This window comes from Scleropages formosus, chromosome 25 (assembly GCF_900964775.1).
Source record: "Scleropages formosus chromosome 25, fSclFor1.1, whole genome shotgun sequence".
Taxonomy (NCBI): domain Eukaryota; kingdom Metazoa; phylum Chordata; class Actinopteri; order Osteoglossiformes; family Osteoglossidae; genus Scleropages; species Scleropages formosus.
The window spans coordinates 6,190,026-6,204,458 of record NC_041830.1 but is presented as its reverse complement, the minus strand read 5'-3'; the positions used below and the strand labels follow the sequence as shown (position 1 = coordinate 6,204,458).

Genomic DNA, 14,433 nt, shown 5'->3' with positions numbered 1-14,433 from the left:
TGACTCGTTGGCGTGAGACTCCCTTCTCCTTGACGCACGTGTGGTTTGGCAAGTCCGGTACAGAGGGAGACTCGAATAGATTACACAGCCAGGAATCATAACCATCGGAAATAGGGCTACGGAGTTTTTTGTAAAAATATTCTGGTTATAGGGGTTATGGCAGGGAGGAGTAGAAAGAACAGGTAAAAAGAACAGCACCCAACCTAATTGTACAATGCCATCAGGGGATAAACACAGAGCTTGGAACCAAGTGAAAAGCATGCTGGGCAGAGTAATATAGAGAGCCAAGGGGGGTTGATTAGCTAAGCCGATGCAAGCGCAGACTCTCATTAGGCCTCTCTATAGTGCTCTGCTCACACTTAGTCGATGATAATGCCTGGCAGCCTGCTCTTCCTCTGCCAGGCCGCCACTCCATATGTAATTGGAAAGGCCAAAGGCAAGGCATTGAAAAGGAATACTAAGAAAACCATCAGTCTGGCAACCCCCCAACAGACACACGGACATGGGTGAGGAGCTCTTAACAAACATCTGGATCCCACCGCTGCACAAAAAAAAATCATAGTTCCTTCGAAGGTTGACGCTCGTAGCAATAAATCATTCAGATTTTATGACGAAGCGTAAATACGGCAGGGAGTGGGTTCAGCCACACATTTTCTCACTGTACAAATGTAGGTGAAATTCCAGCTAATGGTGAACAGTAGTAAGCTGGGGAAAGTTGGTGGTGATGTAGTGGTTAGAGCTGTTACCTGTGGCTCCAAAGGTTACAGGTTTGATCCCCCCTCTGGCTGTAGTACCTATAAATTCTCCAGTAAAATTATCCAGCTGCAGAAACGGGTAAATAATTGTGGGTAAGCTAACATTGTAAGTTGCTTCGGAGAAAAGCATGCACTAAATGTAAATGGTACAATGGATAGTGAATCTAAGAGCTCAACTCAGTAGGTATCTACTTGTTAATGCAGGAGAAGTGGCACAATTAACTATTTTCGAACTTTGATGGTTTATTTTTACCGTGTGCTGATTAACAATGAGTCATCATCAGAAATTACCCACGTGTTGAACCCTCCCACTTTTTATATTTTTTTTTAAGTCTCATTCCAACACCCACGCTTCTCCTGGCTTCAGTTAGTGCCATTGTTTGCTGCCTGAGTCTTAACTTAAACTGCATTTTCCTGGACCAGAACAAGGTCCCATCCCCAAAACTGCTCCTCCCTGCTACTGAGATGGAGGTAGATCAGGCAAACAGGCTGAGGGGAAATGATGGCAGTGAAGATCAATACCCAACTCTTTTGAACCTCTACAGTGTTGCTGCACTTTGCTGCACATGGATGCACCTCGATGTAGTTAGCGCCGAGGGAGAAATTCCCTCATCCGAGATAAATTGTTCAGCATTTAGTTACTTTCACCATCGGGTCTTCTTTAATAGGAGGGAGACAGAGCACCTTCTGAGGCTAGGTTATTCAACATCAGTCCTGACGGGATGCTCCCTTTATGTGTTCCAGCTCCCTTTACATGGCTAAGGGCTCAAAAAGTGAATTAAATGGATTTAGCAAAGACAGTAAGTTGAATCGGGTGGTTTATTGCCTGGTCGGAAAAGAAAGCTTCTGGACTGGTCCCTCAAGGACTGTTAATTGAGAGGCATTGTGGTGAGCGCTCCCACTTAATGCCATAGGTCAGGCATCAGTACCGATCACATGGTGGGTTTAGCCACTTTACATGGGCAGTTGGGAGGTTCGGTATCCTAGTCAGGACCGGAATTTAGACAATCTGTGCTGAAAACAAGTCCGTATGACTCAGACTCTAAACCACTTGGAGAAAGTTGAATGCATTTGGAGATTAATTCTTGAAACGGCTGCATACACCGACTTATCAAGGATAGGATTGTCTGGCTTAAACCTTGCACGGTTCTTCCAAACAGACTAATGTTTTTAGCGTTCGCTATATATTAAAGGGGGGGTGGTACCGTGGTGCGGAGGTGCAGCAGGCTTGGCTGGGTCCTGCTCTCTGGTGGGTCTGGGGTTCAAGTCCTGCTCGGGCTGCCTTGTGCTGGACTGGTGTCCCGTCCTGGGTGTGTCCCCTCCACCCCCACTGAATATTTCTCACATTTTAGGGTCGTGCATCATTTAAGAACATAACACCCAGTGTATATAATAAGTACGTTATTTTCGCTATATTTGGAATCATTCATCCTGCAGTAGCTTTATAAATTTGCCCTATAGTGTTCCTGGTGTTGTTCTGCTCTCAGAGCAGCTGGTCCACACATCTGCATTCGTCATTGTTCTGTCTGTTCTGCTAATGATTACAATGATAAATGCTCTTTCAACAAAATCCCTGGGCGGGAATGACACCGGCACAGTTTTGTATGCGTACATGTTGGCATTCATTTATTTATTTATTTTTTTTATGTCCGTCGGGATACAGTGACGGAGGTCAGAGAATAACATGAGAGGAGATTATGTCGTTTTAGATGATGTATGTGTGTTCGTGCGTCTCGGTGTGTGTGTGTGTGTGTGTCGTTGTCAGGATTTGTTTCTGCAGCGCTGTCAGCTTGTGCTTAAGGATAAAGAGTTTGAAGTCAAAGTTCAGAAAGACATGAGTTTAGGTGCCCTTGGAGAAATGTTACGTGACGCCAAGGAATCAGTGCGGTATCTCCCCTACGGAAGGGAAGCGCAACAAAACAACTGCGAGCAGCAAATCACACTCGTCGCTCTGTTGGCGGGGAGAGCCGGATGTGGACGTCCGCAGCGGAGCCGTCATCATGGTGCACTCGGGGAGCTCATTACCGTGCGCTTGGAGCTGGAAAATTCCCGACTGCGGGGATCTTTGAGCCGGTTCATTAGGCACATCCCGGCAACTTCGGCCCCAGAGCTGTTGGGGGAACATGCCTAGAACCAGACAGGCCGAACTGTCCCGTTGTGACAATCCCCCCCAAACACGCACACACCCGAGCGCATCCTTGTCTTTTAATTGGTGAGTTTCATCCCGCTCCTTTACATTCCTTTTAATGCGTGTGAAACAGGTGCAGTCCCCCTCCTCGTTTTTGCTCCAGCAACACTAGGGGAATGATGTCATTGCCTGGGACTAGGCCACCCTGCGGAGGTGTCTATACGTACATCTGGTCGTTTGGTGCATCACTGCACATTGTGAAGAGTTGGGGATGTACTCAGTGTACCTTCCTGCATTTTCCTCAGCTCTCAGCCCGTATGTTGAGTGTCTACACATGTACCTCTGAAATGCTAATGCACCATATTAAGTCACGATGTGAGTCCGCGTGAACTTCGGCAAAGTCCCGCTTTCTGATGCTTTTGATTACCATAAGCTTTTATTTGAATACTTATACAGCTTAAAATTACACCCAGTTGTCCAGCCAAATATTTTACTGAAGTAAATTAGGCAAAGCACAGGATGGTTCATCACTAGGGGTTATCATGGGCCTCAGATAGGCACTATTTTGGTTATCGGAGCACATCCTGAATTCAAATTTTCCTGTCTTAACTTCTTCCTATCTCTTCTCTGTCTTCCCCAGAGCCGGAGCCCTCGCCACTCCCAGTCCACTCAGGTTGGTCTGGCGGACCAGGCCACCAAGTTATCGTTTGCGTCAGCCGAATCCCTCGAGACCATGTCGGAGGCTGACATCCCTCTGGGCTTCAACCGCATGAACCGCTTCCGGCAGAGCCTACCGCTGTCGCGCTCTGCCAGCCAGACCAAGCTGCGCACACCAGGTCCGACCACTCAGCATTATTAAATCTCCCTCTCTGCATGCTCCACGGGTGCCACGACTACACTTTAAGCTTGTGTCAATGATGACTATGTCTTAAAGCATAAGTCTGAATGTCTGTGAAAAGTATCTACTGTGTGTCTGTATTATTAGTTTTAATTACATGCCTTGCCAAAGAAACAGTGAAGAGTTAAGTTCACAGTATTTAAGATAGGCACAGTCTTAAATCTTGGAGTCCCGTGTTATGTTAAGTGTAATGTGACAGAATGTTCTGGAAGACTCAATATGCACTGAAATTGTAAAGCTGGTGACTGATGAATCTCATGATGTGCAGCTAGTCAAAAAAAAAAAAAGCAAAGGCAACCTACTCAATCCCTCTGGGCATATGTAAACAGGCAGTGCCTTCATACACATACAAGAATGAGACGAAGATTTCTGATATGATCAGTTGTTTTTTTTTGGGTTGACTTAATGTTGGCCCAAGTGATGTCATTGAAGTTATGTCTTGTTATATGTACTTAATGCTACCTGTCCACGACAGCAGATCACTCTGGAGAGGCTGCAAGATGAAATATGAATGTGCGGTGATATACTGGACGCTTTACCTTGCCTTTTCTCCCAACCCCTGGTCTCTAGGTGTGCTCTTCTTGCAGTATGGGGACGAGACACGGCGTGTCCACATTACACATGAGCTGAGCAGTCTGGATACCCTGCACGCACTCATCGCCCACATGTTCCCCCAGAAGCTCACAGTGGGTATGCTGAAGTCCCCTGGCACGGCCATCCTCATCAAAGACGAGGCACGCAATGTCTTCTATGAGCTGGAGGATGTACGTGACATCCAAGACCGGAGCGTCATCAAGATCTACCGCAAGGAGCCCATTTATGCTTCGTACCCAGCAGCCCACCTGGCCAATGGGGATCTGAGGGTGAGCAAGGTGATGGCTAAAGGGGCTTCTTTTGCAACAAAGAGAGCAAAGGGAGGCAACTGGTGTAGACCAGAGGTTAACAAGCGTTTTCCCGATTATCCACCATGCAGGCTGTTTCTTGATTCAAATAATTTCTTGATCATTTAATTCTCTGAGCCGTATTGCTGAAAGTGGGGGTGCAGGGGTGCTGTGGCACAGTGGGTTTGGCCTTTCCCTGCTCTCTGGTGGGTCTGGGGTTCAAGTCCCGCTTGGGGTGGCTTGTGACGTACTGACGTCCCATCTTGGGTGTGTCTACTCCCCCTCCAGCTTTGTGCCCTCTTTTGCTGGGTTAGGATCTGGCTCGTCGTGACCCTGCTCAGGACAAGGGGTTTTACTCTCTCTGTTTGTATGTGTGATATTGCTGAAACTGAGCACTTGTTGCGCTATGTATTCCTTCAGGAGTATGTCAGAAAATAACTATAAACATATCAAAAAGCTCAACAAATCATCATGCACAACAGGGTACCAGGCTCAAGTCCTGAAAATCCTTTGTGCTGACAATGAAATGGAAATAGGAAGTGGGCAGAATGAGTTTATTTTCATTGCAGTTGTCTGAGTTGTAAATAGCTGGAAGACATTCACCATGTGTTTATAAGATTTCCATGAGACACCTGATGATGGTTCTCCCTAAAGAAATGGAATAAATGTGGCTGTTATACAAAAATCTTGAAACCTTCGATTTACACTGATTTTCAGACAGCACTCTGTGTAGTTACTGCTTTGCTACTATATTTTTTATAGCTTAGCTGGATTTTAACTTCCTGCCAAAAATTAGATGCATTTAATATGTAAATATTGACATTAGCATCATATTTACAAATATCAATGACTGTGACTGTTCATTATGTTACGTACACTAATAGACTTTGTGTCAATTAATGGAATTAATAAGTGATCATGAATTACTAGTGCAATTACATAATCTGTATTAATAAGGACTTAGAATCTTTACCATGCTCTCTCTCTAAATGTCTGATGACATTGGCCGCCAGTTGTGGTTGCTGCCTGTACGAAATGGAAAAAAAAAAAAAAACATAACAAGCATATCTTCCTTATCAGCTGTTGTACATAACAGAAAATCCCAGCTGTATGGCATCTTTGCTGTGTCCCTCCTGTGATTTTGTGCCTTTATTCTACTTTATTTTGAATGGATACTGAAGAAGCCTCTCAGTGAGTTTGGACCATTGGCTCATTCTTGGTATTTTTCTGGGGGCCCCCTCCCTTTGTGGCCCCCAGGATCCTTTCCCAAATGGAGTTCTCTCTAATGCTCGCTCTGAATTGTAGGATTAGTTTAAGTCCTTTAGAATAGATGGGGAGAGGGGTGGAGTAGGCAGGTTTTGGTGCGGTAATAAACTCCGATGATCAGATTAGACGATGTAAACCATGAGCCGTGCAGGAGTGAAGGTCCGTATGAGCTACCAGCACAATGGGGATTGGGAGGGAGGCTTCATAACAATAAAAGGAAAAATGACTGGGAAGGATGATGGGAATGGGGACCATTATAGAAAGAAGACCACAAGGTGAAAGACACCGAAATTATAATTAGGTTTAAATGGAAGAGTATTGTGCAGAGTGAGGTGAGGTGGTTCTGCAAGTAAAATAATGTGTGGGTACTGGGTCACGAAGCAGAGAATTTGAATAACAGAAAACTGGATTGCAAAATATGGAGCCACTATGTCAGACTGTAGTTCAGTCTATTGCAGAAGGAAAAAAGAGGGATGAGGGATAAAGCTGTTAGGTCCTGTTCCTCTCACAGCACTGCATGACAAATGGGCCGGTCCTGTCCCGGTGTCAGTGGAACTGCTTCTGTCCGGATGACAGTGGAACACTGTTGCTCGACCTTCCTCGTTGTCCCTCACAAAATTTTGTCCCACTTCCTCCCACCGTGTCATTACAGAGAGAGATGGTGTACACGTCTCGGGAATCCTCCCCAACCCGCCGGCTCAACCACCTGCCCTCCTCGTCCTCGCCACCTTCAGGCTCACCCTCTCGCTCCCGCCTCTCGTACAGCGGGGGCCGGCCCCCCTCCTTCACCGGGCCCGCCCACAGCCAGCCGCACCCGCACCCCCACCACCCGCTGGCAGCCCACCCCCACCACCCTCCTGCGGCGCATCCCCAGGCAGGCCTCTCACCATCCCCAAGCGCCATCCTGGAGCGGCGTGACGTAAAACCGGATGAGGAGGTGTCGGGCAAGAGCATGGTTCTGCTGAAGAACGAGGGACTGTACGCAGACCCTTACGGCCTGGTGCACGAAGGACGCCTCAGCATTGCTTCCACACAGTCACTGGCTGCCCTCGGGGAGCCCTTTGCTTTCCCAGTGCCGGGGGGACTTTACAGGCGGGGTTCTGTGCGCTCACTCAGCACGTACTCCGCTGCTGCCCTACAGGGGGAGTTGGAGGAAGCCCTCTATAAGCCCGGAGGTCCATTGTATCATGACTCTTATGCTACATCTGCCACGCTGGGCATGGGCTTCCGGATGCCCCCTTCATCCCCACAGAAGATCCCCGATGCCCAGGTGCGGGACCGGGACTCCTACTCGGGGTCGCCTAGCCGAGGCTCCCCTGTGCGCCAGGGCCTGCGCAAGGACTCTGCCTCCTCCTCTGTCTTTGTGGAGAGCCCAAAGTCCCGCTCGGGCTCTGGCTCGGACGCACTCTGTGGAGCGCTCGTCCCAGCTGGGGAGGTAGCCCGCGGAACGTCAGGGTTCAGCTCCTCTCTACCGGGCAATGAGGCAGAGACACGGTAAGAGAACCCGACGACTGAAGGCCCAGTGTTTGTGGATTTTGGTAGCGCATTACTGCCTGTAAACTATTGGACAGTGTGACGTATGACATGCATATTTTGAACAAAAAGCAACTGGAATATTATGTTGGAAGGAAAAATTCAGATTTTAAAGGTGATCAGTAGTTGAACTCATAACAGGAGAACTGATGTATGTTTAAGTTCTGAAACTGGCGATATGTGCACCAAATGAGAAATTGATTTTTTTGGCATCAGGTAGAAAAACCAAATGAAAATTGTTTTCCTCTTCTGCATTTTATGTAGCTTGCTAAAATCATGATACAGAGAAAATGAAATTATGGTAAAATATGAGCAGGAAAAACACTTTTTTCTGTCCTGGAATTTCAGACAGAAACATTGCTGGGTGTCATGGTGATTTTTTTGATTATTTGACCCAATAACCAGAAACAGAAACAGTATTTTAAGCAAATTTAATTTTTCTGATTAATCAAGGAACTTAGGAGTCTTTTCAACTAAGTGTGGCAAATTTCTTGCTTCATTTGGCAATTCCTGCAGCTGGAATGTAAATCCTGATGCTTGCTCTAGTTACTTCAGACATAATGGATTAGGGAAGTTTATTTAGCAAACAGTGTTTCAAATTTTTACTTCTTTTATTAAAAATGCTTTCTGTGCTCTTTTATTCTCAAATTGTTTTCTTCTCATTTTTGTGAATACTTTTATGAAACCATTGCTTATGTAAACAAAGTTTTTATAAGTGTGAAAACTGACCTTTTTTAGCAACCACTTGATGCAAATTAATTGCGTAGATTGATGAACTTCACCCATTTTACAAGGGATATTTTAAGGAAGTCAGAAATGTTTGGCAACAGCAAGGCCCTTTCCGGGGCTTAAACCGGCAGCCTCCTGTACGTTATATTTACATTTACATGTATTCATTTAGCAGACACTTTTCTCCAAAGCGACGTACATCTCATAGAAAATTCGGTGTTCATTACATTAGGAGAAACTTGCAGATGTGTGATTCTTAAATACGGTTAATTTCTTTCTACCATGTGAACCAATGTTTATCACGAGTAGCTGCATAAAGCTCTATGAGAATTTCAACAATTCCTGATCACCTTCCTACTAATTTTTTTTTTTGAGATACACAAACATTTGCGTTACATTACAGAAGTAGCTGCGTCAAGGCTCATCCAGGCATGATCTTAAAGTTATGACGCATGAGCATTTACACCTTAGCCATTAGAAATGTTTCGGTGTTCTAGGGAGCGGATGGAAGCAATGGAGAAGCAGATTGCCAGCCTCACTGGCCTGGTGCAGAGTGTGCTGACCAGGGGACCAGATAGCGACAGCACGTAAGAGAACCCTGCTGATACCCATCCCCACACTTGTGTATGTCCCTCAGAACGAGCTCATATCTGACCCACGCATCCGTGTGAAATTTCTTGCACATTAATACTCGTGGCTCATAAACACTTCCAGGATTGCTGTTACATTTCAGAAGCCTATTCTGCATATTATCAAGAATCCAAGAGTTCTACATTCCTTGTTTTCTAGTAGTCGGGTTATTCCCAAGAAGCTGGTGGCTATTTCTATAGATCATACCTGAACATGTAGCTTCACTGTATTTTGTGTAACAGAATCTCAGTAACAGTGTTGCTAAATGATGGTGCAAAGACAAGTACTCGAAGAACATTTTTCGAGATGTGCCGCTTTTTAGGTTCCAGCCTGGTCCTATATGTGTGGTATGTATTTCCTTCAGTGATGTGGAATATACTATAAATATGCACTGCCACGTTCTGGTTCAGCCCATTACGTGCACAGATTCTGCAGGAAGAGACCCGTGATGACTGTTAGATGTTCAGATGCATTCTCGCCATTCTGCATTCTCCCTTTCAGTGAGAAGACTGAATCCACGAGTGACTGTTCAGGCACTGGAAGTGAGTACCCAGCACTTTCCCTCATCGCCCTCATAGTGGTCAATATCATAGGGCTTGGTGTCTTACAATAAGACTGGAAATTACATTAGGGCTGAAAAGATCCAAAACTGAAATTCTTCACTTAAATTATGTTGTCGGAAAGATAAGCATGAACTCTTCACGTGCGGTATTACTGACTGAATGCAGGCGAATATGAGTTCAACAGTTATAATGCAGGCTAATATGAGCAAACGCATCGTAACAGTTCTAATATGATTCCACACGCCTCCTTCTGTCTCTCCTCTTTTTAGTTTCTCCTTCTCCCCTTTTTTTGGCCACTATCTTCCCACCTGTCCTCCTGACATCTTAGACATCATTCACCAATTCCCAACATTTTTACACCCGTTCCCCCTCTCTAAATGAAACGGATGAGGCTTGATGTAGATGACCGCTCCGACGCTGAATTCGGAAGCTGGAAAGCAGGATATCGAAAGAAACTAGCTGAGGAGCTTCCGAACAATTATTTGTCTTCTCCGTCGTAGGGGGTGGGGGTGGGCATCTGCAGAGGATGGGCAAAGTCCCATGGACTGAAACCCGAGCACAATTTGTGAGCGCTCTTTCTGAGGGAGAAGGTGTAGCATCACTCGGATTCCTTCGGAGCTGCTGGCTTTGAATTGCCTCTAAAGACGAACTGGTTTTCTTTTTTCTGTGTAATAAGCTCATTCCTTCTTTGTTTCAGCTGGACGCCTTAAAAAAAGGAAAGGTATCTATTCTTTTTGCTCTCGCGTCGGTGTGTCTGAATGGAGGTGTCTCTCATAATGGTCTCTCCTGATGTGTGCTGTCTCTTTGTGTGTCTGTCTTTCCTGGCGCTCCCGTTTGTTATCAGACTTTCCAGTGGAGGGGGCTTGATTTGTGGGGCCAGTCCTGTCTCTGAGAGGCAAAGACTCATTCCGAGCGCCCTGCCGCCCGAGTACAACCAGGCCTTGTGAGCCTCGTTCGCTGAAATATGACGCTTTTGTCCCGTCAAAAAGCTCAGCGAGCTGTTTGCCGGCTCTGTGCCTGGGCAGAGATGGTTGGTGCGGAGAAGGACGGCAGTTCATGCGTCTGTCTCTTTCTTCTTGTGTTTTGAGTCATGTGTTGTGCTACAGCCGTCCATATCAGTGAAACGCTGCACGGTGAGGCCCTTCCTACATCTGATGTCTACCACCTTTCCCCCCCTCCCATGTTCACCTGCTCCTTGGAGCCTCTGATTTTACAACCCTCATAGATGGTATCTTCTTTACCGATGCAGAATGACATATCTTGTCACGGTCAGCGTCCTTAAGTCTGCAGTGATGTGCGGAGGACGTTCTGTACGCGCTGTGGTGATCACATCCCACTTCACGATGGTATTGCACAGAATTGTGCATGTGTGACTGACACCCATACTCTACATTGCTGCCCATTTGTTTTAATGTGGTCTCATAACACATTTTGTTACAACATCAACTCGTCCAGGAACACAGGTGCCAGTACATTGCTGCTGATGTTCATTTTTGAAGCAAGCTGCTACTGAATACGGCGTGTGTGTATGAACATTGTGGGTCTCTGTGTGTCTTTCTCTGTTGTCTTATAACTGACCTCAGTCATACAGGGAAGCCTATGAACTAAGTACCTCCCTGTCCTCTAACCACCCTTGTCCTTTTGTCTGATTTGTAGCCCTGACACCCTCTGCACCCTTAGCCTTGATGCCACCTCCTCCGACCATAGCCGCTCAGGCCACTACGGTCACACGTCTACAGATGCAGCTGCATCTGCATGACTTGCAGCTGAATGCCACCGAACTGCGTGACCAGCTGTCCCAGCTGCGCAAAATGCAGGTGAGCCCCTGTGTACAACAGCTGTATGGATGTCCTTAAACTGATTACATTTATTTATTTGGCAGAAACTTTTCTCCAAAGTGATTTCCAATGAACTCTACGTAGTGTTATCAGTCCACACACCTTATTCACAGCAGTGACTTACACTGCTAGATACACTACTTACAATGGGTCACTTATCCATACATTAGTGGAACACACTCTCTCTGTGTGAACTGCAACAGCATGTCTTTGGAGTGTGGGAGGAAACCAGAGCACCCAAAGACTTACACTGCTAGATACACTACTTACAATGGGACACTCATGCATACATCAGTGGAGCACACTCTCTCTGTCACTCACACACTATGGGTGAACCTGAACAGCATATCTTTGGAGTGTGGGAGGAAACCTACACAGGCACGGGAAGAACATGCAAACTCCACACAGACCGAGTGGAAATCAAAGCCATCTCCGCAGCGCTCCTCACTGTGCCACCGTGCTGCTCCGGTTAAGCGACACTCTAGAAAGAAAAGAAAATAAAGCAAAACACCTAACCCTGACACCCATCACCACAATTTTGATACACTTTCAAGTCTGCTGTTAGGGTATTTAACCTTAATACATGTGATTACATATGCAGTATTTGTATTACTTTGCTGTTAATCTTGAAACTTGCTCCGCCATCAAAAGAATATCCCGCACACATTTGTCCCAGGATACATAGAATTTAAGACAAAAATAAGACTGGAATAGATCAATTAGGAAGCTGTTCCACAATTCCCTAGAAATTTCCCAGGGAGCAGAGCAGCTCTGTTGAAATGAGCAGAATTTCCATCTGCGAAAATGTCAAGGGAAGAAGGGTTTGTTATAAAGCATCAGATAGAATGTAATGACAAAAATGTGACGCTTATGTCTGGCTTCGAAGTGACACTGCTTGGGGGAGGGGAGGTTTAATTGCCACCTCCTTTCATCATCAGTTAAACTGATAAAGCACATCTTGCCGTCACGCCAGCCTGTGTCGGTGACGGCTGCATCGCAAAGCTCATTTTTCTGATAGTGTCTTGAGCCTCGCTGTCACAAGGGGTTCAACAGTTGGGAAATTCAAGGCACTCCACATGTCAGCGCATCCATATCTCATTAAGTACCGCGCTTTGTACAGCAGCCTCTCTATGCCGTCATGCGTCCGCGTGCTCACGTGTTGAGGACAGATACGGCGAGCCGCTGAGGAGGTCCAAGCGCCAAGGAAAGAATGAGAAATGTCAAATGACAAATCACTTTATTGTCACTCACCATTACCACAAGTGTACAGGTGGTGAAAATCTTTGGCGCACTCTCTGCAGCGGTTCGGCATAAGTTACAATATAGAGATCACGGAAAATGTACACAAAATACACAATCAGCACCTGTACAATATGAATGTTGTTCACATAATACAATATACAATATCCATTGTTAGTGGTAAAGCGCAGTGCATGGGAGGTACAGTGGGTTGTGTGTGATGGTGGTGTTAGTTATTTGTTAGAGTTCAACAGCCTGATGGCCTGTAAGAAGAAGCTGTCCTGCACCCTGCTGGTGCGGGATCTGATGCCGCGATACCGTCTGCCCGATGGTAGCAGCAAGAGCAGTCCACGGCTCGTGTGGCTGGAGTCTCTGATGATCCCCCGTGTTTTCCTCACACCTCCTGTTGTAGATGTCCTGGAGGGAGGGAACCTCACCTCCAACGTTCTGTATGTTTCGTAGCAAACACCTTTACATTTTTACGTTCATTTGTTTAGAAGATGCTTTTCTTCAAAGTGACATGCATCTCTGAAAGCAAAACAAAAGTGCATGACGCCAGCAGATGAAGAGGTCTAGATGGAAACACATGATTACAGACACATTACATGAGTAGCTGCATATGGTTTTTTTTTTTAACAGATGATGTAGTTAACGTTTGTGGAGCACACGGGAGATCAGGGGAGAAGTGTCTGAAAGAGATGTATTTTAGGACCCTTTTTGATTGCTTACAGAGATTTGGGAGTTCTGGGTGAGAGAAGGAGCTCATTCCACCACATTGGAGCCAGAACTGGAGACCTTGGTGCTTTTGATTTAGCTTTTATCCCAAATGACTTAGTCCGAAACTTTACCGTTTGTTCATTTGTAAACCTGGATGTTCTGATAGAAGCCGGCTCCTTTCGGTTGCCACGGCATCCCAGCCGGAATGTGAAATGGCAAGTGTTCCGTCACAAGCCCGGTTCCTTAACTGCGCTGCTTTTTCCGAGTGATTTACCACCAGCTTGTAATTTTCACCTTTGTAAGCATATCCTGTGCATCTCATGAATACTGTGTTACAGTGGTAAACAATTCCAAGCATCCCACAGTGGGGCAGGCACTTTTTCAGTACGCGGTGGGAACAATCAGCCACAGCGAGTCTAACAAAAAAGTGTGAGCTTTTCCTTAATGCTGAAAGTGCCTCCAGCTGGGTACGAACGGGGGCACTCGTAAAGTTCCCCCTTTTATGCTTTCTCTCACTCTCGCCTTGCTCTTTTTATGTCTGTCTCTCCCGTGCTGCCTTGTTACCGTGTCTCTCGAGCCCAAGGAACGCACAGCCTATTTGCTCTCGCCTCATTTGTGGCCCAGCTGCCAGCAGAGCACTGAGTCGAAACCCTCGACGGAACTTCTCCCTCCACCAGCTCCTTGCTTCTTGCTCCTATGTCTCTGCACCAGCTGAGCCACGGGGGGGGTTGGTGCCATTGGGGGGAGAGCGCAGTTTCTGGTAAACCATAGTTAAGACATAGTCAGAAGGGATCGTCAAGGCACCGGCTTACACCATTCCACCCAAACTGCGCAACTTTGGGGAAACACACACACACACATTTTCAGAACCGCTTGTCCCATACGGGGTCGCGGGGAACCGGAGCCTACCCAGTAACATAGGGCGTAAGGCCGGAGGGGGAGGGGACACACCCAGGACGGGACGCCAGTCCGTCGCAAGGCACCCCAAGTGGGACTCGAACCCCAGACCCACCGGAGAGCAGGACTGCAGTCCAACCCACTGCGCCACCGCACCCCCCTTGGGGAAACAGATTTCCTCTTATTTTTAACACATGTTCACACTCCTCTGCAAATCCTCATCGGCAGTGGAAGTAAGGAGCATGATGGCTGAAAAGAGATTGATGGTTCAAGCCAGGATGAGGGCCCTTAAATTTCCCCAGTGAAATATCTTTACTTGTTAAATAGGTAAAATGGCAGGTCACTTACGGTAAAAGTGC

General features: G+C 46.5%; 1 protein-coding gene across 14 annotated transcripts in view; it reads left to right on the top strand.

The window, feature by feature from the left end:
- The window catches only part of LOC108928242 (SRC kinase signaling inhibitor 1-like), a 151,979-nt gene that overhangs the window by 110,227 nt on the left and 27,319 nt on the right, over positions 1-14,433 (top strand). For 8 of the 14 annotated variants that reach the window (XM_029249221.1, XM_029249222.1, XM_029249220.1 and 5 more), the window contains 7 exons: positions 3,524-3,719; positions 4,352-4,653; positions 6,581-7,422; positions 8,688-8,777; positions 9,322-9,362; positions 10,081-10,104; positions 11,040-11,200. In XM_029249221.1, coding sequence (XP_029105054.1) covers positions 3,524-3,719; positions 4,352-4,653; positions 6,581-7,422; positions 8,688-8,777; positions 9,322-9,362; positions 10,081-10,104; positions 11,040-11,200 — 1,656 coding nt within the window. The remainder of the gene's footprint in view (positions 1-3,523; positions 3,720-4,351; positions 4,654-6,580; positions 7,423-8,687; positions 8,778-9,321; positions 9,363-10,080; positions 10,105-11,039; positions 11,201-14,433) is intronic. The other 6 variants (XM_029249224.1, XM_029249223.1, XM_029249215.1 and 3 more) reach the window with 2 other exon arrangements.